Below are 26,694 nucleotides of genomic sequence, written 5' to 3'. Positions count from 1 at the left end.
AGTCCACACCACAGGCTAGGCACCATGGAATGCCGTCAAGACACAATGAACAAAACAGATGCGGGTTCTCCCTTTAGGAGGAGGGGTTATATACAAAAATGAGAACACAAATTATGAATTAAAAATATTAAAAAATTAAAAAATAATAAAAGACAAATAAATATTGAAAAATAAAAAAATAAAAACGACAATTAACACAAAATATTATTTATTTGTACAAGTGCGCACAGGGAAAGTCCAGTGCGTAATGCACACCGTGGGGGTGGGGGTAAAATTTAAAGGAAATCAACTTGTGAAGAATGAATGCTTCTGAGAAAAAGAGAACAGAAAACTAGAGGAGAGCAAAGAACATTTTACCAGCGTTGTTCCTTCTGTTTTTAGAGAAAGACTGATGCCCAAGTAGCTCTGTATTGTGGCAGATTAGGTGTATGAAAATGTTTTTATTTTTCAATTAAATAAAGGGAACAGTTTTAGTTTTGCCTGGCTTCAAATGATTCTGGCAGTCACAGCTGGGAGTTCTTATACAGTTTCTGCCCACTTAATATGATGCTGGTGGTGATGATACAAGTAAGTGGCCCATGGACTCAGAACACGTTGGCTTTCTGCTTCTTGTTAGTGGAGTCTTTGGAATCCTGGTAGAGTTGTTTGCCGGTTATGTAAACAGAAGACTAGGCGCTGAGTGCTTTGATCCAACTCTCCTTTTTCCTTTGGAGTTTTATAAATGTTTTCCAGGTTTTTACATATAGCTTTTTCTTTACTTGTTCAAGATTGAATTGGCAAATGCCATATTTTAATTAAGTGAATAGATAATTCTTTTGCTTTTATTGCTCTTTAAAGAACAGACAGCATTTCCTGATTCTGTTCAGTTTAACTGCCAGATTAAAAAAAAAAAGTTATAATTATAGATACTTGACTCAGTGCAGAATAACACCGATCATAGGGACATTGTTCTGGTTTTGATTTCAAAGCAATCACTGAGCAAGGCTCCTTTGAATTGGAACATGAATCAGCATTTAGCAAGGCTGAGTTTAAACCTCTACTCCAGATTCTGAGTGACAGAGAACTTCTAAATAGGGCACTGTTTGTTCATAGTTTTAGGTATCTGTGATTTACTTGGCTTTGTTAGACAATAGGGGCTTTGGTTCAGTTATATTTTTAACATTCCTTAAAATAAATCAAAGAGTGTTCCCATTTTGGATGTGGATTAGTATGGTGGAGGAAATGAAGAATTTACAAGTGCCGAGTATCCAGGGATTATGCACTGGGCTCTGTGCTGGATTGCCTTGATTAATATTCTTTTGGTTGCATGGAATAGAAACTGGCTCTGGCTAGCTTAGGGGAAAAAAAGTGGTGTTGGCATGCTGGAAGAATATTTGGGTATCTCACAGAATCCAGGACTCAGGCAAAGCAGGGATCAGGGGACTTCTGACCTCAGAAGTTCACATGTGTCTCCCCAGGGTAGCAGTTGAAGGGTCTCACTGGATGATTCTTCACAGGAGGCCCAGTGAAGTCTGGTCTTCACTTGTGTGTTAATCAAGGTTAGAGGGGCTAGATAATATGTTTAACCAGTTGTTTGTGGGCAACCACACCTGGATTTTGTGGGCAGCTCCCAGAAAAGGGGGATGATTGTGAACTGGTGGCCACACTAGCAAGGTTTACTCTATGGAGCATTTTAAAAGCTTAATTTAATTTTCACAAAGAGCTTATAAAAATCACTATTTCCACCTCACAAAGAGAAAACTGAGACTCAAATCGGTTAGGCAACTTGTCCAATGTTCCACACTTAGAATGTGGCAGAGCCAGGACTCCCAAATGGTTTTATAAGGGAGAGTAGTCTTCTTCTTAAGATTAAAATAATGTTAGGAGAGTTCATGAAGTAAGAGTTCCAGGTATCTTCTCATGGAGAGAATATTAGTACATGGAGAGGTATCTCCAATGTACTAGAAAGAGTAAAACTGCATGCTGAAAGCTCTGGGGTTGAATCCCAACTCCACCTGGTCATCATGGGCAAATAAACACCTCTCCACTAATAAATGTGGATACATCATCTCCTTCACTAGGTATTGTAACTTTCTAGGGTCATTGGTATACCATGTGAAAATACTTGGCACAAAGAAGATACTCATTTGGAGGGGGAGGGAGAACTTATTTATTAATGAACCCTCAAGCATGCTATTAAAAATGGAGTCACAGTTTGAAAATGGCTTTCTTATTCCAAAAATCTAACTGCTGTCTTATTCTCAGTCTTTTCAAAATAGTACCTTAGTCACCTAAACATAAAAGCAGAAAATGCTACGTAAAAAGAAGTAAGAAACTCATAAAGAAGGCAAAGAAAGTTTTAGACACAAAACATTTGACTACTTTTCTTTGAGACTCTGGGCTCACATTTTTGGGAGAAACTCTTACCTTTAGACACGGCACAATATTTACGCATTTAATTCTCTTAGTGAATACCACCTGAGATGGTATATATCCTTTTGATAGCCAGAGCGAAAACAAAATATAGTCCTTAATGAGGATGTCTAGAATTTGAACATCAATGAACCAGATACTCGGCTAATTCATTGGAAGGCTTAATGTGTTCAAAGAATTAATTCTTTGCCCAGATGATTATTCTTAGTTATCTTTAAGGACACCTCTGTGGGAAAAAAGCACTCTAGCAATCCAAGAGCTTATGGTTATGTTTGTGGGTGTTCTGCAAATATTTGTAGATTGATCAGTTATCAATTTGTTTCAAATTACTTCGGACAACAATTAGTCTAAGTCAACAGCAAAGCTGTAACCCCAAATAGAAGAAGAAAAAGCCAATTTGGTGGTAGGGGGTGAAAGAGGGGTGTACACCATTATATTTTCTTGACATTTCTACTATCTCTGCATCTTAATCTCTCTGGATCTAGTGAACTTCTATGCTTCATTTTCATCTAACTCATATTTAAGTGACTTATAAAATATCATTTTAAATTCAACAACACAGTGCCAAATGATTTTTTTTTATTTTTTAAAGATTTTATTTATTCATTAGAGACACAGAAAGAGAGAGAGAGAGAGAGAGAGAGAGAGAGAGAGAAAGAGAGGCAGAGAAACAGGCAGAGGGAGAAGCAGGCTCCATGCAAGGAGCCCAACATGGGACTCGATCCCGGATCGCGGGATCAACGCCCTGAGCCAAAGGCAGATGCTCAACCGCTGAGCCACCCAGGCGTCCCACCAAATGATTTTTAAATATGATAGAACACTGTGTTACTGGCTTGTTCCTAAATTAAAAGCCCTCCTCCTTTATTTACTATGCTGCATGTCAAACAAGTGGCCTGTTTAATTTCTTTTTTAAATTTATAAGAGGAGATGAAGTAGTTATCAACATTTAAAGACTGTTCGTAAACATTATTTTAGATGTTTGGGGGGATCTATATCAAAAACATCATCCATGGATATAGAAATTTGAGCAAGAAAGATTGTTTAAGAAGAATTAGCTTTTTAAAAAGATTAAAAAAAGAAAACTAATAACCAAGTGAGTTTTTGGAGTTCTTTTTATTACACTGAGAAATCCCAGAAAAGTACAAAGCCCATGGAAATAGAAGCATTTCAGAAAGCAAGACAAAATGTTTGTATACATTTCAATGACAGTATTTTAGTCTTGATGTTAAAAAAACTCATGATTTTGCATTAAAGTACATTGCTCATGATTAAATACATTCTGAAGTACTGGGAAAGGATTTTATCTCTTTTATATTTGAACCTGAATTTCTACAAAATGGCTAAGTTATATTATCTGTCTAGAGATTAGTTCACAATATGATTAGTAAGAAAGATGATTTTATTGATTTATAGTGACTTTGAAGAACAGAAACAGGAAATAAGCATATATCACACACGTACCCCTTTAAGCAGTACATCAGATCAAAGCTGAATTGATATAATAATGTTCAGTATTTTTAATTGCCACCAATGAAAATACATAGATCCCACTACAGAAAAGGGGTCTGGTAATATCAGAATGATTCTTTGTCCTATCAATGTTTTATATCAAAGTTACATAGATAAATAAGTGATGTTGAAGTCCATGCTGTTTCTATTCTCAAAATCAAATAAATGTATGATTACATTCTAGAATCTTATCAAGAGTCACTGTGAAGCAATAAGTGAAGATATTTACTATTTTTGCCAAATATGGTATAATAGGCCACCAGAGGCTATGAAGTTTAATTAGCTTTCGGTCATGTGGCAATTTTCAATGGCTTTTGGGTCACATCATACTTTCTGTTGCTGCTACTACTACAATTACTGCTACTAAGAAAATGACACTAAATATAAAGGAAAAAAACAAAAGAAAAATAAATTAGATCTCGTGATAGTTCTCCTAAATATTGGTTTGGTTTACCCTTGAAGTGGAAATCAATTCTCCAAGGTTTGGAAGGAAAACAAAAGCATCTTTATAATTCACAGCATGTATTTTAGAGGTCTAATGATTTATCCATTGCCAGTGTGGGTTAGCTTGTCATGTTCTCTTTATTCAATGTCAACTGGTTCTGTAGCTATTAAAGCACTTAACTGTTTCTGAGCACAAGAGAGGAACAGTTCCAAACTGGACAGGCTTCTTTGGCGGATGACTTGATCAAGCTGTTGGTTTTTGTTTTTGTTTTGTTTTTTTAAAGAGAGAGAAAAAGAGAAAAAAAATATACTTAGTTGACAGATAAGGAGTATTATGCCACTGAAGTCCACTAGAGAAACCTTTTAGATGATGATTTACAAAATCCACTAGTGCTTTAAATTCAGAGACAATGTAGTCAACTAATTCTGGCCTACAATATTTAAAGTGAGATGATAGTCATTACAATTTCAAAATTGATATTGGTTGATATTCAATTATTGGAAAATATAAATTTGATCAGTGATTTCAGAAAATAAAAATATAAAAATGTCAGTTCTTAATGAATATACAGACCAAATATCCACAAAGATCATAAAAATATGACAAATGTGAGAAACAAAAGAAATACACAGTACAAAAATACAGTATAATTACATCATGCATAGAGTTTAGCAGAATAAAGAAAAAGTAAAGAGATCATGTCCTGAGACTGAAGGTAGAGAAAGTTCTTGGGACAGGTGTACTTTAAGAAATACTTGATATTGTTGAAACTTATTTGATCTGGTCTTCCTGCTGAGTTAAAAGACTGTTTTAATGTATCAATAACAAATTAATATAGTGAACAAAAGTTTAATAATAAAAGTCATATAAGAAATAAATTTTTGGATGGTAAGGATTATTGAATATATCTAGATAGTTTCTAACTCCCTTTCTGCCCTAAAGTATTTACCCAGGGTCCAAATGATACATGAAAAGGTGCTCAACATCACTCATTATCAGGGAAATGCAAATCAAAACCACAAAGAGTTTTCACTGCACACCTGTCAGAATGGCTAAAATTAAAATCACAAGAAACAACAGGTGTTGGCGAGGATGTGGAGAAAAATGAACTCTCATGCACTGCCGGTGGGAATACAAACTGGTGCAGCCACTCTGGAAAACAGTATGGAGATTCCTCAAAAAGTTAAAAACAGAACTACCCTATGACCCAGCCACTGTACTAGTGGATATTTACCTAAAGGATACAAAAACACTAATTCAAGGGGATACATGTACCCCTATGTTTATTGCAGCATTATTTACAATAGCCAAATAGTGGAAGCAGCCCAAGTATCCATCAATGAATGGATAAAGATGTGGTTTGTGTGTGTGTGTGTGTGGGTGTATGTATATATAAATGGAATAATATATAATATTATTATAATAATGGAATATTATTCAGCCACAAAAACTATGAAATCTTGCCATTTGCAATGATATGCATAGAGCTAGGGAGTAGAATGCTAAGTGAAATAAGTCAGAGAAAGACAAATACCATATGATTTGACACATATGTGGAATTTAAGAAACAAATGGACAAAAGGGAAAAAATATGAGACAGAGAGACACACCAAGAAACAGATTCTTAACTATAGAGAACAAATTGATGGTTACCAGAGGGGAGTTAGATTGGGGATGGGTGAAATAGGTGATGGGGATTAAAGAGTATATTTATCATGGTGAGAATGAGTAATGTATAGAATTGGTGAATCACTATATTGTACACCTGAAACTAATAGAACACTGTATGTTAACTATACACTGGAATTGAAATAAAAAAACAATAAAAAAGTCAACTTGCCCATGGTGTAAAAATAACCAATGACAACACATTGCCTATAGGTTATAGAACAATGAAGAAACAAACAAACAAACAAAAAGCCAAGTAAATTCCATTTCACAGTATATACCTGTCATACTTATGCAAAAGCTGACATAATCTTCCCATAAGCTTTCCTTAACATAAGAGAAAAAAAGTCCAAACAAGAATTCTGTTACATTCCACTTTTATAATCCACTGATATTCATTTAAAATGACTGAAAGACTGGAAGGTTAAAATGTTGAAATATCTGAAAAATTAGTTAATAAAAATGCATTTAGCAAAATGCTCATGTAAAAAATGGAACACTACTACTACTACTCCTTTCAATTCTAACAGTTTGGGATTTTAGTGAACATACAGAAATAGGATTTCTATTTATCCTTTTTCCTCTTTTTTTCCCTTCCTCTCTCAGATGATCCCTTCAGGTGAATATATGCCTCGGCTTACACATGTCTATTAAACAAGTTAGTTCATTACAATATAAACCACAAATGAGCAGAGATCTTGTTTGTCTTGCTCACTATTGTATACCAGAAGGGGGTTTGGCACATGTTAGAAACTCAATAAATATTTGCTGAGATTGAATGAATCAATAAATTATGTTATTTTAAAGATTTTATTTATTTATTCATGAGAGACACACAGAGAGAGGCAGAGACAGAGGCAGAAGGAGGAGCAGGCTCCATGCAGGGTGCCCGATGTGGGACTTGATCCCAGGACTCTAGGATCACTCCTTGAGCTGAAGGTAGACTTTTAACTGCTGAGCCACTCAGGCATCCCTGAATCAATAAATTCTTAAACAGAGCTAGGCAATCAATCCACCAGGAAATGACAGATCCATGTTTAATTCTAAAAGCAAAAATGTGCTTGACCTAACCTAAAAGTAGGAGATGAAGGTGAATTTTAAAAGTTTTATTTTAATACATGTAAAACAAATTGAAATATGAATATTTATATTCATATTTGTATATATATTAAAAATTTGCACTTGGTCCAAATTCAAATAGTATAAAAGAGTGTACTACCCAGTTCTAGTCCATTCCCAGGGGTTTCTACCTAATTTTTGGATGCTTTCAAGCATGTAAAGACAGGATTTTAAAAATATTTGGTCCAGAGACACCTGGGTGGCTTAGTGGTTGAGCATCTGCCGCATGAGGGTGTGATCCCAGGATCTGGGATCAAGTCCCACATCGGGCTCCTTGCGGGGAGCCTGCTTCTCCCTCTGCCTGTGTCTCTGCCTTTCTCTCTCTCATGAATAAATAAATAAAATCTTAAAAAAAATATTTGGTCCAGATCTTACAACTGTTGACTATGAGAGGGTTCACACAATCACTTGTTTCAACTGTTATTACTGGAAATTTTCCCTCATTTTTAAGAAATTGCTTGACTGTATTCCACGATTTATGTAGCCACTCTCCCCACTGATGAAGACATGTAAGTTTGTTCCAGTTTTGTCCCATTTTTGAAGCACGAGGAAATTAACAACCTGAGTACACTCCCTTCAAAAGATATTCAAGGGTATCTCTTGGACAGATTCCAATAGGTGAAATTTCTACATCTTAAGATTTGCATAATTTTAAATTGTGATAGATAGTACAAAGTTGCTTTCCAGAGTAAGGGTGCTAATATATTAGCCCCTTCTGCAGTGTTTGAGAGGATCAGTTTTCCCTGTTTTTTTTCTTTCAAATGGCTGTGTACATTTTCCACTGTATATTTATAATTATATATACATTTATAAAATAGATATTTTATTATTTATTTAAAAATTATTCTATTGATAGACATTTGGATTGCTCCTAATCTTTTGCTATTAAATCAATGCTGTAATAAACATCCTTCAACACAGATCTCTGTATACCTACGTTAGTACATCTTACAGAGTTGGTTAAGCCAAAGCATATGTTATCTGCAATGTTACTTCTATCATGAATCAGGTTTCCAAATAGGGCAGAAACTGTCTTTGGGTTCCCTATTCTGTTCTACTAGACAATTCATCTACCCCCACACAAATATAATGCTGGCTTAATTACTACAACTTTATGATAAATCTTAATGTATCACATATTAATGAACATATTACCAACCATACCATCAAATATTTCAGGAGAATATAAATTAGTGAACATTTGTAATGAAATTGAATTTAGAAGGGAAGTGGTCAGACTAGAGATAGTCTGATATCCCTTTTTTCTTATAGCACAAAAGCCAAGCAAAATTCAAAAGTGTATTTTTTTGAGTTAACATCAATAAGCAATAGAACACTTCTTTTTGAGGCAAGGAAATTATGTAATCAGGGAGGATGGTTGTATCCGGAGTTGTATGTAGAGGATGGTGTCAGGCAGGATAAGACACATGGATTCATTTTGGAGGGGGCTTCAGGGTTTTTTTACAATAATGTCTCATAAATATTAGCTTTAATAGTTCAGTCTTCTAGAAGCCTCCTAGAATAATCAGGAGTTGCATTAAAATAAAATTTGAATATTTTAGAATTTATGAATATTAGAGGAGAAACTTCTCCTTCTGAGGGCCTATTGCACAAACACACATAATTAACATGCAACCTGTGATTGTTGCTAAGTGACAATAATCATCTGTATTTAAACGTTCAGAATGAATACTCTGTAATTTTTTAAAAAGTAGGTGTATACATAAGGGCAAAAAGATTTATTTAAGCATACCAAGCACTTCTCTCTTTTTGCCTGTGGACTTAATGGATTATATGATGATGATGATGGATATACTGGTTTTGGCTTTAGGCAGCTCCAAGGTTCACTTCATATCTTTCAGCATGCCTCCCCAGAACCCTCTGAAGGCAAGGATCCATTAAATCAATGGGAACTCAACACTTTAAAGAGCAATGGGGATCCCCTATGGGAAGGAAGATAAATTGGGCCATCCCAGAGCCCAGAGCTATCTTCCAGTTTTGGTGAGTCCTTCCTGGACATGATACAAAAATCATGTCTGTGAAGAGGAACACTTGAGATCTTTTCACTTATAAAGATGGCAGATTCCTCTCTCTGAAATAAGTCCATCAAGCTGACGTTTTAGGCAAGTTCCTGAATTTCAACAGTTTCTGTTTTATTAGGCATTACTTTATCCTTTATTGAGACAAAAGAATTTTGGTAAAATAATTCAACTCTTTTTGCCCCTTGAAAATTGGGGCTTAGTGCTGTATTTGTGGCTTTCATTTCAAAGTGAGTCAAAGATTTGTACTCTATGACTTCATCCCGACAATATTATGTCCAGAGTAGTGGTGGCAAGCATTTCTGAGTATGGGTTTACAATCTTTTCCTAAAAGTATAGCTCTGTTTTGTTTTCGCCTCCATTTTCTGTTGTTTCAGCTGAAAAAAAACCCTGGAAATTCTGAGGTCTCTGAAACAGACACCTCAGCCTTTTAAATCTTTCTTCCCTCTTTGCATCACTTCAGTTTGCATACTGCTGAAAACCATTTCAAAGAGTACATTTGCTAAAAGTTAATAGGTCAGGAGGAAACAAAAAAGAACACTTCCTAGTGTTCTTCCTAGTGACTTCCTAGTGACTTCCTAGTAACTCCTTGCATTAGATTTACATTTCCATTAGTATTTCATGCTGTAGCAAGAAAGAGAAAAAGATCTCTAGGTCTTAGTTTTCATTTCAAAATACAATATGATGGATGGTAAACTTATATTGGTCTGAAGAGCACAATTCAGTCCATTACAAATAAATATGGCTCTTTTTAATAGAACTGTTAAGAACACTGTTTACATCCCAGAAAATCTGAAACACTGTTTTTGTGTATGTATGCATTTTATGTGTAATATATATACATATAATACACTTAGTACTAATTGTGATTTCAATATCTTTTGGGGCTTCTACCAACAAGATATAGAAAGAGATGTGAAAGTATTAAGTTTACCTTTATCATTGTTACTTTTCAATATGCCCTCCACTATATTAAACTATTCTTTAAAAAGTGATCTAATTTTCTCAAAAAGCTACAATGGATATAAAATTCACTGAGGGGAAAGTGATTCCATAAGCAAATGTTATCAGTTTAGTAAGTTTTATCGGTTCAGTTATTACATTCATTAACAAGCTCTTTCATGAGCATTAAAGAAAGGTCAAGTATGATGATCTGAAACTGCAATTACTCAGACAGATTTTCCAGTTAATATCATCATACTGGATAAGAAAGATTGTTTACCTTTTAATAAGAAACGAAATAGTTCTTCAGTCACTTAATTTATTATAGTGCCGAACTTTTAATGGTGTTATTTGGATATGAATGCCTCTCTTTTTCTGACTTTATTATATATCTCCCCAACAGACCCTAATGCTGTTGTTTCATTCACATATTTGAGATTGAGGCAATCAATTAATCAATTACTCAATCAGTTGATCAATAAAAAAAAAAGTCAAGATTTACCACTATTTGTACATTATTGCTCTGAGGCCTAAGCAAAAAAAAAGTATATTATAATATCCTTGTCCTTAAGAAGTTTACAATCTTTTTGGAGAGACACACATGCAAAAATTGAAGAGAAATTAGGTGCTGATATGTAAAGACAGAGTCCAATGGAAGATCAGAAACAGGGAGGGATCATGGCAGGAGGGTAGCAGTGAAAAGTTCATGAAGGCAGGACTTGAAGAGGCGCTCAGGGTATCAAGAGAGTCTCCTTAGACAAAGAGAAGATGGGTTAGAAATTGTAGGAAAGCAGATTAGAACAAAAAGAGACTGTCACAAAAAGAGACTGTCGAGAGACACTTAGGAAAGAGGCTTGAATGTAGTGGAGAAAGCCTGCTTAGGAGTATTCATAGATTCTTTCATTTGCTCATTTATTCAATATTTCTCCAGCACCTACTATGTGCCAGACACCATTTTAGGAGCTATAAATACAGCGGTGAATCAGACAATTCTCTGTTCTTACATAATTTATAAATAGTTTGAGGAGACAAAAACTACTTTTCAGGTAGAGATCAGTATTATAAAAATGACAAAGTAGCATTTCACCAAGACAAGGCGAAAGCTTTTGGGGTAGCATGAATAGAGAACAGCACATGGACGAGGTGGTCATGGAGAGAGCTGAAAGAAATGAGGGAGGATAGGAACCACACAAAAGCATCAGAAAAGAAATTTTATGGCAGATGAAATTTCAAGAGCAAAGTCCAAAATGTGGGTTCAGATCTGGTTTGACTGGAGTGGCAACACATTTAATAAAACTGGAGCAAAATGAGCAAGGGGGAGAGGGAGGAAGGATCAAGAAGTAGACAGTGGCCAGAACATGTAGGACACTTTAGGTCATGGAGGACATTGCAGAGTTTTGAAGAGGAGTGTGATTATACTTAAGGTTTGAAAAACATCACACTTTGTTTCTGGGGACAACAGATGGTAGTGAGACAAGAGTGGAAGAGGAAAACCCAGTTAGGAGACTTCTGGTTTGGGAAAGATATAACATTAATCAGACTGCTGGCAGTGGAAGCTTAACAGCACGTCAGGCTGGGAACATATCTGAGAAAGGATCAACTGGAGCTGCTGATGGATTAGGAGTGTAGATGAAAGGAAGAGAGAAATAAAAGGTTATTCTTAGAATAATATTGCCATTTATTGGTGATGGGCTGCAAGTGGAGTGAGGTGGCCACAGGAAAATGAGAATTTTGTTTTGGACAGGGTTAGTTTGTATACTCCTATCAGATATGGCAGATATTGGAAATAAGACTGAAGTTCAGGGACAAGATCAGGGCAAGATCAAATTTGGAAATCATCTGTATCTAAAGACATTTAAAGCACAGAAGACTTTATGGAATGAATGTAGATAAGAGAGAAAGGTCAGAAAATTGAGACCTGGTGCACTATAACACATGATCTGGCTAAGGAGCAATGGGATATGAGGTTTGACAGATAATTATTGTAATGGGTTGAATCGTGTCCCTCCAAACGATGTATTTAATTCCGAACTCCCACATCTGTGAATATCACCTCATTTGGAAAAAGGGTCTTTGCAGATATAATTACAATGTAAGATGAGGTCATACATCCATCATTAGGATGGCCTCTACATTGACTCACTAGTGTCCTAATAAAAGACAGAGAAACACAGAGATAGACATGGGGAAGAATACCACATAAAGATGGAGGTGGAGACTGGGGTGATGTGGCTATTAACGAAGGAATAGTTCACGCCCTGGAGCCTTCAGAGATAGCACAGCCCTCCCAACACCTTGATTTCAGACTGCTAGCCTCTAGAACTATGAAAATAAATTTCTGTTGTTTTAAGCCATCCAGTTTGTGGTACTTTGTTATAGCAGGCCTAGGAAACTACTAACAATGATTTTTCCAAATTGTTGAGGTCCTTACATACCAGAGGAGTATTTCCCACAATGTACAAAACACCATTTTTATGTAGCACATGTCCTGTTTTTTTTTTTTTTTTTTTTATGCTGTTTAGTTAAGTAAGCTTGAGAAATGCAGGATTAAAAAGAGTTTCTTTTCCTTAGAACTTCTCAGAGCTTTTGTGCTCATAAGCATTGTTAACTGCCAAAATGGCTACAGTAGAGTAACACTTGTCAAACTTTTTAAACTTTGAAATTATGTGTGCATGAGCATAAAGCATACTTTGGAAAATACACCACATATTAATTTTTCTTGAGAACTTCTGTAGACTGAAAACAAACTGCAAATATTGGAAAAAGACTATGTTGATTGAGTTTCCTCTTAATGAATAATCATAGAATTTTAGTGGAAAGACATTATGAGACTTCTTAGTCTAACATCTGCATTTTATACTTATGGAAAATTGATGCTCTGAGTGGTTAAGAGATGCATTTCACAAACTTAAATGTCCTCCTACAATTAAAAATCATAGTTTAAAAATATATTTAAATGTATTAACCTGAGTTTATGTTTGCTTAAGAAAAACCCTCCTAGGTAACAAGTGCATTCTAGGGTCTCCCTGAGTTTTTGACAATGGATAGGTAAGACTCATTCCTAGTAGGTGCTGAGAACTATTCTGGGTGCAATGACATCACCACTCTTAGCGCTGGTGTAGACATGAAGGAAGTGGATTATGGATTGACTCTAAAACTTAATACGTGAACATAACTATAATGGTCTGGTATGTTTTATGAAATCATCATAATAAGGGCTGATAGACTTGAAGAAGAGCAAGTTATTCTTGAGTGGTGATTACTTTTATTGTGTAACATTTAAACATTTTTGCTCTAAACTACCCTCTTTACTTTTCTTCTGTATCCTCAAATTCTGCTTTTCATCAATTTAGCCTAAGGAAATTTAGACTTCTCTGTAATATTACTAGTTGCATTAAGGGAGGTTCTATGGTATCTGTTTTATTATTAGTATACTAACCATATAGAGTTTCTCTTTTAAAATAGTCTTTTCTTTATATTTTCAGAGAAGCAAATTTAATTGCAAGAGGGATATACTGTATATAAAGCTTGAGTTTAGACATGAAATCTCCTCTCTGGGACTATAGCTATGTCATTATTTTAAATCATGTTGAAAGAGACTTTGAACCAACTTTAGGATAATAATGTTATATAAAGTACATGTTTAGAATAACTCTGACTCTAAAAGTTTCGATATAATGTCAGGGCAGTGGTTTGAACTAAGGCAGTGCCAGTTGCCTCAACCTTGAAGTTCAGAAATGTAGGCCCAACCTCTTTCGCAGAACATTTGCAGGCCATCATTCATGACCCATGAAGACTTTCAATCCAAGGTTCACATCTCCTTTTCTCTTTGAGAATACTTTTCAATTTTAAAGGGTATTTCAAGTCTATCTGACTATTTATATAGTTAAAAAATGTCAACATATAAAGAAGTTGTGTAATTTTCTACCATGCCCAAGATGAATTACAGATGCTCTTTTATAGTAAATGAAAAACGGGTATAAAGAGACTTAAACTCTATTGGCCACAACTAAAGGATTGTTTTTTTGCTTTGTTTTGTTTTGTTTTAAGATGTCTTGGGGTAAGTAAATTCTCTGTATTTGAATCATCTAAAATAAGTTCTACATATTTGGGCAGTTCTGCCTTTTTATCTCAAACTGCCATAAGAATCCACTGGGAAATGGGAATATTCATTTCTGCTCTTCGCTAAATCATCTGGACAGAATAAACCAATATGCATTCCAGACTCTGATGTGCAAGCAAACCACCTTGGAATACAACCTTATTCGATCTTAAAACAGTTGGCCAGAAAAGGATGTACTGTACTAGTGAGTGAATATTAAAAAAAAAAAAAGAAAAAAAGATTTTACTCTGACTTGCCTGGTAGGCACTAGACTTTATGGTATGAACTTCTATATGTGAAATTCAATGAATTTGGGGGGGGGGGGGTGTTCTGGTAACAACTGCTTTACTCCTAAGTGTGACAATTTCCAAAGAAAATCTTAAAATTTCCAAAACAATGTAAAAAAAGAAAGCCATTGATCTAGGGAAATTTTGGAAAAAAGGTAAAGGTAGATAAACTGTAATAGTAGTTATGCAGAAATTCTATCTTAGGGCTCTAAACCATAAGGTTATATTTCCCCATTAATAAGTTCCATATTCTACTTTCTAGAATTCATTGGCAAGCAGAGTGTTTATCTCAAATATAAGATAGATTGATTCTGGCAAGGCAGACTAACTGATTTTAATATGACATTCCACACAAAGTTTTTAATACAATTTGTTACATGCTCCCAAACAGTGAAATAATCTTTCTCTACATTTTTTTTCAAGCACTTGGTTACTGCAAATATTGCAATATGTAGGATGACCTTTTTTGTGAATTAAATAAACATGAGGATCCGAAACAAATACTGTTAAGTAATAAAATGTTTAAGTAACAAACACAAACTCTTGTATTTTTATCAATTCATCTTTTTAAATATTTTTAGCAATTCTTTTGTGTTACTATAAGGAACAATATCTGCTAATTACTCTCTATCTCCTCTTTTGTTTTGATCTTCAGCAACATATATTTCATCTTATTTTGAAGCAGAAGAAAGAATTACATGACCTCTTGGGTCTGATCTCTCCATCCTATCTTAAAATCTCAGATGACTGATAAAATTTGCCTTATATGTGTCAATCTACAAAAATAGGCAAGTGACTGTCCACAGGTTTATTTGGGAGCTCTGTGTACACATATACTGAAGATGATTTACAATGCATGATCGATAACCCTGTAATGTGGAATTAAGTATTATCTTTTCTTGTTTTGAGATTACTGTTATGAATTCTCGATAGGTAGTGCTTGCTACCTGCCATGCACAGGTGAACCTCTTTATGTGTTGTATTAGTTGTCTCTTATTGTGTAACAAATCACCCCAAATCTAGTGGTTTAAAGCAAAAAACAACAAATATTTATCATCTCACAGTTTATGGGCAAGGGAACTGGGTTTTGCTTAACTGAGTGCCTCTGGCTCATGGTCTCTACTTAGGGGTTGCAATCAAGTACTTAGCTAGGCTGTAGTCAAGTCAAAGTTCAACTGGGCAAGAACCTGTTTCCAAGTTCCCTCAGTGGCTGTGGACATGCTTCAAAATATACATTTGTAACAGAGCTCAGGTGAGGCCCCTCAGCAAAGTTGCTAATGTGATGGCGGCTGACTTCCCAAAGCAAGCAATCCAAAAGAGAATGAGAGGGATCAAAAGAACACCAAGAGAATGAGAAAGCACCCAAGACAGAAGCTATAATCTTTTCATTTCCTCTCAGTCCAGCCCAGGCTCAAAGAGGGGAGATTACATTAAATGCAGGGCATCAATGGGAAACATTGTATTATGTTATTTTTATTCTTTTGGAACTCTATGAATGAGGACACTGAGGCTTAGAGACTGATAACTGGGGTGAGTGGCAGGGCCAGGATTCAAATCCAGCTGTATGACACCAAACCTATTCCCTGAATCACAATACCACATCGTCTTCTCAGATAAGAACTTCAGTTATGACTCGGGTCCTTGCCATAATATCTGTTGTGCTATAAAACATGTAAGAGTTTCTTGCATTGCATACACTCACGCAAAAACCTGTCAAGATGCCTAAGCCCCACAGATAGTCATTAAACCATGTAATTTTTTTTTTAAATTTTTTTTTAAATTTTTATTTATTTATGATAGTCACAGAGAGAGAGAGAGAGAGAGAGAGGCAGAGACATAGGCAGAGGGAGAAGCAGGCTCCATGCACCGGGAGCCTGATGTGGGATTCGATCCCGGGTCTCCAGGATCGCGCCCTGGGCCAAAGGCAAGCGCCAAACCACTGCGCCACCCAGGGATCCCTAAACCATGTAATTATCTTCTCTTTCTAAACAGTAGGTTCAGGAAAGTTTCTGTTATATTAATATACAAATACTTCCCTGAAAATGCAACAGAAGTGTTTAAAGCAAAACTAGCACATTAAATACATCATATAAGAAATCACTGCCTTAATTTACAAACCTCAGTGACCATATGTAAAAACAACAGACTACTTCCTGCTAGGTCCGTAACAAAAGAAAAGGGAAATGTAATTCATAAAGGCATTGTATGGCACAGATCTCACCTAGTGGTACCTTTGAGACTAAGACAGTCTTCATTTGCTTACTTTCACATCCCCATTACTACTAATACAACTGGCCAAGTACACAGTGTGAGATGCGCTACAGCCATGATGCATAACTGATTCCCATTAGGAAATCCTCAGTATTCAAAATCAAGCCAATGGAACAAAACACCATTTAATTAAATGGAAGTTAGTGTGAATAGACTTTTTTCTCTCATTTTTAATATATAGGACTGCTCCTACTCTTCATTCAAGATTTTATGATGTGTACTTGATCAGTGAGGTCTTAAGGAAAAAAATACCATCTGTCTGGCATATTTTAAAACAGATTTATCCTTCTGAGGAAACCAAGTGGGAAAACACCAAGTCAGTCCTCTTAAAATCCCTTGCTGCCTCCCAGCTGGATCAAGGAATGTAAGAAAACCCTCACCATCCTCCTTGTAAACAAGTAAAGGAAGTTTGCTTTCAATTAAGAAAGCTAAAGTTGGATATTATTGCCTAAAAATGGCAAGAGCACCTGCTCAAATAGAAGATGCTGAAAAATACCTAACATTAAACACCCACCAAACAGAAGATATCAGAAGTCAGGGATTATGGCAAAGCATATGAACTCTCTCTCCAATAAAATTCCAGTTTAGTTCCAGGAATGATATGAACATCCTCAAGCCATCACTCCCAAGACTCCCTTCCAGCTAGGGGTAGCTCAAGACATGAGAGTGTAAGTTGCTGGGTAGGATCTCTTAGAAGAGTTCCTTAAAAATGGGACAGACACCTGTCCCAAATTCTTTTTCCTTTAATTTTTCCATTTTTCCTTTCTCCTTCATCACAAATGTGTTTACTGGAGCTCCAGCTACTATTCTGTAGCCTTAAAAATGTAAGCCAGTGCTAAAGATAGAAAAAGCACAAAAATAGAAGGATCCTGAATCATTTTATAATTTTGTTAAGCTTCCGTCCTAGCTCTAAATTGCTTGCCTCTGGACTTAACTGATGCTGTTATTTCTAGTTTTTCTTATTAGAAGACGAATATAGATCCCAGTGAGATATATACCAACTTTATACTGTGCATGACTACCATCAAATCAGAAACCAAAATTTACTTTTTAGAGTATGAGCTAAAGAATTTGAGGATAAGCTCAAAATATTAAGTGAATGAGACTAAAATTTCCAGCAAGTTGGCCATCGTAATGTGGGGACTGAAGAACAACTGATGAAATAAAATCTCCTGTAATAGCTTATGAGTATATGAATGCTAAAAAATTAAATAAAATAATCATAATGATCAGGTTATATTGATCACCTGAACATATATATATATATATATATATTCAAGTTTCAATGGCAAGTGTCTTTTTTTCCTCTGCTACATAAGAGTATTTGCATTCACAAACTAGAAGTGTAAAAAAGAAAAAATCCTAAAAATATTGAAAAAGCATGTAATGGGGATAGATTCTAAACTATAGGAATAAAATTTTGCCTAGCCAAACAAGTTCACTTAGGATATCTGGAAATATAAAACTCCTACTCAATTTAAACTTGTGAATATTATATGTAAAATATGATAGTTCTGTTCTTAGGAAACTCCAAGCTGATTCTGCAGATTAACTCTGATAAGCAGAACAGACCTTCTGATATGTACATATTTATATTAAATCTCCATCAGTTTCACACTCGCTATTTGATGCTCATTTACTGTTCATCATGCTTTCAGTTTTTTATTTTATTGTTTTAAGGATTTATTTATTTGAGAGAGAGAGAGAGAGCAGAGCAAGAGAGAACACAAGTAGGGGCGAGGGGGAGTGAGAAGCAGACTCCCTGCTGAGCAGGGAGCCTGATGTGGTGCTTGATCCCAGGACCCTGACATGAGCCACCTAGGTACCCCTCACCATTATTTTTAATAGTATGTACATATATATGTGTATAAATACATATAGGTATTTTTAAGGTTTAATTTATTTACTTATTGGAGAGAGAGAATCAGGGGAGGAGCAGAGGGAGAAGGACAAGCACACTCTATGCTGAGCATGGAACCCAAAGTAGGGCTGGACTATTCTTAGCTGAGAAACTGGGAAAAGTTAGGGATGATACTTAAGAGAGGAAGACCACCACACTAACGCAGATTTTAGATACTCTGCCATAAAAGTCTTCCTCTGATGTAGCATTGAATCTGGAATTGCCAAAAGTCCATTAGTTTGTGGATTGGTGTAAAAATGACCAAAGCAGTATTTATTTTTAAAGGATTTTTGAACCCTAGTTAAGAAAAGACATATTTGAGTCTTATTTAGGTAGGGGCAGCAGGAAAAGGACATTCGGAGTATCACTGACAGTTTCTACATGTACCCTACAGGTAGGAAACAAAATTACAACTGCTCTTTTTGACTGAGGAACCATGTGGAGCAATCATCAAAAAGTGGGGATGAAGTTCCAGAAAACAAAGAGCTGACTGGCATTTACTTCTCTTGGGGAACTTTATTTCACTATTTGATGATCATTCCACATAGCTTCCTTGGTCAAAAAGCTAATGACCTACAATGGTCCTTGGTATAAAACTCTGCACAAAAAGTGGCACAAAGTATTAATATTAGGACTTAGCATTTTTTCCCTCATTTCATCAGGTTAATTTAATACAGCTTACCCTTGAACAACACGGGTTTGAAATATATGGGTCCAATTATATGTGGATTTTTTATAGTATAGTACTGCAAAAATGTTTTCCTTATGATTTTCCTCTTTTTTTTTCTTTAAAGTTTGTTTGTTTATTTATTTTTAAGTAACCTCTATACCCAGTGTGGGGTCAAGCTCATGACCCCAAGAGAAGTTGAATGCTCTTCCAACCGAGCTAGCCAGGTGCCCCCTTCTTAATAACATTGTCCTTTCTCTAGCTTACACTATTACAAGAGTATATAATACTCTTATATAGTACACATAACAAAGAAATATATGTTAACCAACTGTTTATGTTATTGATAAGGGCAACAGTAAGCTATCAGTGATTAAGTTTTTGGGAAGTCAAAAGGTATATGTGGATTTTCAACCGTGTGGAATGTCAACACCTATAATCTCTGCATTCTTCAGGGGTCAGCTGTATTTTCAGAAGAAGTCTCAAAGTAGAATGGAAAATAAGAACTGACTAAATTATGATCATCACTTCTATTTTACAGATGAGGAAATTAAAATATCAAAAAAATTCTATATCTGAGAATTGGTAGTAAAACCATATTTAGAACATGTAAGCCCCTGGCTTCAGAGTGTAAGCTCAGACTGTTACACTGAACTAATGTACAAGTAAAGGTTTAATGAAAATATTTGTGGGGGGAGGCTATCTTTTTAAATCAACCTTAGTAAGTTGTTTTGGAAGAATGAATAACACTATTAGTAAAAGGCTATTCAGGTCTTAGAATATATAAAAACATTTGATAAATTGTTAACAAAATATGTGTGTGATAAAGACCACAAAGTATACTTCTGTCATTCTAATCAAAGAGTGAAGATGTTGGAAAGGCTAAGGAAACACCTTTCAAAAAAAGTTTGAAAAAGAAATCACAGCAAAGCAACATTGTAGAATCTGATTCTCATTACTCTATTTTATCCAAAAAAGTTAAGCGGGAGGGGGAGCACAGTAAATAAGTATTAAAGATCCTCTTAATGGCTATATTTTCCGTATTCTCAAGTTCTTATAAAGAGAACAATATAATTTTTAATTACATACATCTCAATAATCTTCAGTAATGCAAAAAAGGGAAAAGTAGAATTGAGAAATATATTTACCAGATAATCAAAATATCAAAACTATAGTTACCAACAACAAATATTTAAGTGTGACTTACTGAAAAAATTAATCATAAATTAGTTGACAAATGGACACAAACTAGAACAATTAGTCTAGAAGAAAATATTCAAAGATAGTGCACATCCCCACAGGGAAGCAAATTATTAATAGAAGGTAGAGTGAACAAATTTAATGTAAAAATAAAGATTACTTGTGTTAGAAACTTGCTCCTAATGAAAGAGATTACAGGTGTTCGATTTTGAGTATGAATAAGGCAGTTAAAATTCTACGAATGTCAAAAAAGAGACTCAATGAAAATAGTTTGAAGTAGAATTATCCCATAATTAAAAGCAAGTAACTTGATTAAAGCTTCATGTAGACATGTGTTTTGCTTATAAGTAATGTTTACTAAATATTAAAGAAATGCATTGGTATAATTTCCCAGATAAAATATGGAATTGGGGCTATCAAAACTAATTAATGGTGTCCAAATATCACATACTGCAAGGCAATAATAATTAGTAGGATCTTCTTGGTCAATATTTAATAGTTTGCTGAAAGAAAGAATGCTACTGACTACTGCTTCAAGGAGTTCTTCAAATAGAATTTACACTGCCCCATCCCAATATTACTCTCTTGGACACACATATGGCCAAGGATACCCATTTTTTTAATGGCTGATAAAGGTTAGAGATTTATCATGTTACATGGAATAGAGAAAACTAACTACACGTCAGCACCTTACAAATCTGTGACACTGTTTTCAAATTGGTTTGATTTAGAGGTCTCTAAAATTTTAGTAGATGTGCTGCTGAAGCGAGCACAAGGTCTCTAAAATTTTGGTCCTGTATGCCCCCTTATGCATTTTTAAGTTGCTATCTAAAGTTTTTTTTTGTTGTTGTTAAAGATTTTATGTATTTATTCATGACAGACACACAGAGAGAGGCAGAGACATAGGCAGGGGGAGAAGCAAGCTCCTCGCAGAGAGCCTGATGCGAGACTCAATCCCGGACCCCGTGATCACACCCTGACCCAAAGGCAGACGCTTAACTGCTGAGCCATTCAGGCGTCCCATTGTCTAAAGGTTTTTTTTTTTTTTTTTTTAATCATAAGTTACATGGTTATAAAGGATGGAATTTCCAGTGTATTATACTTGTTGACATCATAAATAGAACAATTAGTTATGTTTTTAGATGTATCCCAAATATATCCCACATCATTTATTAAAAAAAAAGTACAAATGTACTCTTTAACAATCTGGAATTTTTACACTATTCCTTCTCTTTCTTTACACTTCTGTATTTAACCACTGTTTCCTTATTTTTATCTTAGCAATATCTTATGCTTAAAACTTGTACTGAAATACGTATACTTAAAATTAAAAAACACTAATTACAAATCTGATACCTTGTTAGAGATTAAATTATGATTTTAAAGTCCCTTCAATGTGAGCTCATCTGATATTATATTAGTTAAGGACTGCTCATTTTTTTTTTTTAATTTTAATTTATTTATGATAGTCACAGAGAGATAGAGAGGCAGAGACACAGGCAGAGGGAGAAGCAGGCTCCATGCACCGGGAGCCCGACGTGGGATTCGATCCCGGGTCTCCAGGATCGCGCCCTGGGCCAAAGGCAGGCGCCAAACCGCTGCGCCACCCAGGGATCCCAAGGACTGCTCATTTTAAGTCCACATTTTACTGGACACATCAGCAGCATTTGACAGAGATATTCATAACTTGGACGGAGTCATTTTTTTTCACTTTCCTTTTGGCACATCTTTCTGATCTCCCTGCAGTCTTCCCCTCGCTCACTTGGTTCCAGCCACCCTGTCTTCCTTGCCCTTTCTCAAATATAAACAAGCGCCCTTCTACATCAGCCCTTTGTACTTGGTGTTTCCTCCATGTGGAATATCCTTCCAGATGACTGCGTGACTTCATCACTCTGTACATTCAGGTCTCTTCCTAAATGCCAACATCAGTTGATCACCGAGGCCTCTTCCATGCACTTTATCTAAAATATAGCACACCTGCTCTTCACTCTGATCCCCAAGGCATTTAACATCCTCAAAAATCACACATTCGTTTATTGTCAGCCTTATGCTTCACTAATATGTAGGGTCCCTAAGAAAACCCTAGGAAAACAGGGATTTGATGTATATAGTTCTGTCTCTCCAAGGTCTAGAGCAGTACCTGATACATAATAAGGACTGACTAAATGCTGAATAAAGAACAAAATAAGAATTGGTAATTACTAAATTTGTTTTCAAAACTTTGAACAGTCAAATGGTATTTTTTTTTAAGATTTTATTTATTTATTCATGAGAGACACACACACACACACAGAGGCAGAGACACAGGCAGAGGGAGAAGCAGGCTCCATGCGGGGAGCCCAACATGGGACTCGATCCTGGGTCTCTAGGATCACTCCTTGGGCCGAAGATGGCGCTAAACTGCTGAGCCAACCAGGCTGCCCTCAAATGGTATTTTTGCCTTCACAAAAATAATATGTACAAGGGATTTATTTATTTATTTATTTGAGAGAGAGAGAGAGCGAGATAGAGAAGAGGGCAAGAGGAGGGGGGCAGAGGGAGAAGGACAGAGAGAATCTTAAGCAGACTCCCTGCCTAGCATGGAGCCTGATGCAGGGCTTGATTTTATGACCATGAGATCATGACCTGAACTGAAATCAAGAATCAGATGCTTACCTGACTAAGCCACCCAGGCATCTCTATGTACAAGAGATTTAAAATGAGTAAAAGAAACTGCAAGTTATTTTATGAAGTGCTCAGTACACTAGTATGGTATTCTTTAATTTTTCATCATCAATTAATAAAATAGCATGTGAAAAAGATGTTTACATCCATAAATAATGTATAGCACAGTGCCTTTATCTTTACAGTACATAGATATAATCAAGATGAATGGGGGAGTAAAAGAACTAGTAACAATAATTTATGAAATTACTTGAAAATTATACACATTTTGAAATTTATAACAAAACAATAATATGAAAAAATCTGTCCAGCTTCTTCATTTCTATCACTGAAAATTGTTTTGAGAACCGTTCATTTTCTCAGCTTTGTCAGATTTAATGCAGCGAGAGCTCCTAGTTGCTTTCTGGCACTGCCCATTTTGTACTTCTGAAACTAGAAGAATTAGGTAATGGCATGTTGAAATCTCTCTGAAAGGCAGTATTCTGGATTGCTCCATCAGTCTAGATAATATTCCAAATCCTGAAACAGCCTGGAATCACAAGGAGTACCTAATGGGAACTAATGGAGACTTTTAGTGGTTTCTGAATGCATAAGATCTGTTTGCCCAGGTACTTTTTAATAACCAGTCCTCTGGTCATTCTTCTCTGTGCATTGCCACATTAGCTACATATGCTTTTAAAAAATTACTCTTTAAATCCAAGCCACACCATGGAGATACAAAATTATCTCTCAAAAAGAATTATGCCCTTGTCTACAGATACCTTCTTCTCTAAGTGAAGAAGTGGCCCTGTACCGGTTACTATGGTGGCGGAACAAATTATCCTAAAACAACCATTTATTATGCTCATGAACTCTGTGTATTAGTGATCTGAATATGGTACAACTCTAACAGCTTGCGTTTGCTCCATAATATTTGGGATCTCAGCTAGAAGACCTGAAAGCTAGAAGCTAGAATCATCTGAGGGCTCACATCTGGTGGTTGATGCCCGCTGGAGGTTGGAAGTTTCAGCTCCTTTGCATGTGGGTTTTCCATGTGGTTCCTCCAAATAGGCTAGCCTGAATTTTGTCACAGCAGAATGGTTAGATTATGTCAAAGGAGAAAAATGGGTAGGTGGAAGCCTTATTGCCTTGTTTGATCTAGCCTCAATATCACTCAGTGTCACATCCATCAGATTCAATTTGTTGAGGCAGGTACAAAGTTCAACCCCAGGTTCAAGATGAAGAGAAACAGACTCTGCTTATTGACCATATAGCAAGAGAATGTTGGACTGGGAACATGGCTATGGTCATTTTTGAAAACTACAACCTGCCACAGGTCCTAATTAGGTACTATTGCTTAGCATTGTCAATTTCCTGAGGGTGTTAATCTTATCTCCAGTTCAGATAACTGTTGAAGTAAGTCAATATTCACCTAAATTACAAGAGGCAATATGAGTCTCTGAATTGCAGTCAGAAAGAATAACTTCAATCTTTCTGGTACTCTAAAGGCAGGGAAATGCACAGTTGAAAATGAAGAATATATGGAAGATGAAGCAAATACAAATAAAGATAATATATTTGAGAGACAAATTATTTTCCACATCAGTCTTGTTTTCAATAAACCACTTGTGATTGGACTTGCTTTTTGTCTTAAAAAGACAGAACTTTAAGTTACATCACATGTTTCCCTGAGAAACATGCCCTTGCCTACACATATTATGCATGTGTCCCCACTGTCTTGGAGTGCTTTCTCAGCAAGGAGAAAACAAGGTGCACTCATTTTACCCTACTGACTTTACATAAATCCCATCCTTAATCTTGTGGCTTTATATTGTTCAGTGAGTTAAGCAATGTGAAAATTCTCCTAAAGCCTCAGTGTAAATGTTTCTTTAATCCTATTAAAGCTACAAAACAGACCCATATGAATGAGCAAGAAACTGAGCTAAAGAACTCTCTCTGACCTTCATGCCACTGTCAATCTTGGCATTGACTTCATTGGTCAGCATTTCCTTCTAACTGTGGAATGGTTCAAATGGAAAAGCAAAACTTTACCCTGTTCTTGTCTAGAACACCCAAGTCAAACCTGTATGCCCCTACAGTCAAAGCTCTGGAGAGGATTCTGAATATATTTTAAAAAGAAAAAAAAAGGGTTGAAATATTAGACATGTAAAAAAGACACAAAACAACACAACTATCTATTTAAATTGGATTTCTCTTCTTAAAGCTATGACACAATCAATATATTACATATTTAAATAAAGAAGTATAAATCTGGAAGCAACATATTTCCCATTCTACCTCTGAGAGAAGACAATTAATCACTTTTGTCTTTTACTTGTTTATATATATTTTCCAAGACAACATATATATATAGAGAGATATAGCCAAATATATTTGACTATACAAGGTGATATTATTCAGGACATTTTATAGCCATATCAACAAATGTAGATATCAACAAAAGAATTAAATATTCTTTTAATGGATGTGCAGCATTCCACTGTAACATAATTCATTTAACCAGTCCTCTACTGATGGACATTTCAGTTGTTTCTAATTTTGAAACTATTCAAAAGTTAAACTCTGTTGTGTGATTACGTGCCATGACTGTGACAAAATCACAACTTTGCATTTGATGAGGATTTACTGTTCACCTTTCTTTTGGGGCTTCCAAGGCAGTTGACAGGGAAGAGAAAGTAAAGACGTGGATATATAAGATGACACTCTACTTCACAAAACAGAGAAGTCAGGCAGTTAAAATGCATTGGTAGTAACATTCAGGACTTCGGTTGTTAATGAGGCTCTTGGGAAAATATAAACACTCCTCTTGAATTCAAATCTCAAGCCTGCCCACCACATTCTTGTTTTCAGCCTGAGCTTCTGGCACTTGAGCCTGCAATTGAGGCCTTGCATCAGATGCCAAACTAAACATTTGGGAACAAGAACTGTAATAACCTCCTTTTTTGTTTGTTTGTTTTAAGTCATTTAAAAACATACAACATAAAGTAAAACAAAGAAAAATTAGGTCGGGGAAATAACTCTACAAAATAGAAAACTTGATAGCTTTCAAAGCATTTTCTAGGATATTCATTCATACATTATTTGGACTACAGAAGTAACTGTCAGGGTATATTACTATGGCCTTTGGAGCAGAGAAGGAAGGGGAGATATGAATTTCTTCACAGACATTAGTGAAAAATACAAAAAAATAAAATTACCTGAGTGATGGCAGAACAGAGAGTCATTCAAATTCACCTTCTACATCTTCAGGTCTAGCTAAGTTTGCACAATTGACTAATGGGCATCCTAGTGAGACCTCAAATGACCATGTCTGCTGTTGTTAATCATGAACTTTTTCATGTAGTTAAACCCTGCCTTACTCTCTATTTTAAGAAGAGGAAAATAATTGCCTGCCCCCGAAGGCTTTCATATTAAACATGTCAAAGCACATTACTGATGAGGTAAAAAGAACTCTATATATTTAGCATAA

General features: G+C 35.5%; 1 protein-coding gene across 3 annotated transcripts in view; it reads right to left on the bottom strand.

The window, feature by feature from the left end:
- Positions 1 to 3,506: 3,506 nt before the first annotated feature.
- CCDC91 (coiled-coil domain containing 91) overlaps positions 3,507 to 26,694 on the bottom strand; it is a 328,037-nt gene continuing 304,849 nt past the window's right edge. For all 3 annotated transcript variants that reach the window (XM_041735811.1, XM_041735813.1, XM_041735812.1), the window contains one exon: positions 3,507 to 4,614. In XM_041735811.1, coding sequence (XP_041591745.1) covers positions 4,504 to 4,614 — 111 coding nt within the window. In that variant the 3' untranslated portion in view covers positions 3,507 to 4,503. The remainder of the gene's footprint in view (positions 4,615 to 26,694) is intronic.

Source organism: Vulpes lagopus, chromosome 21, assembly GCF_018345385.1.
Source record: "Vulpes lagopus strain Blue_001 chromosome 21, ASM1834538v1, whole genome shotgun sequence".
NCBI classification, from domain to species: domain Eukaryota; kingdom Metazoa; phylum Chordata; class Mammalia; order Carnivora; family Canidae; genus Vulpes; species Vulpes lagopus.
Note: the sequence above shows the minus strand (reverse complement) of the source record. Positions and strands in the feature narration are given on the sequence as shown.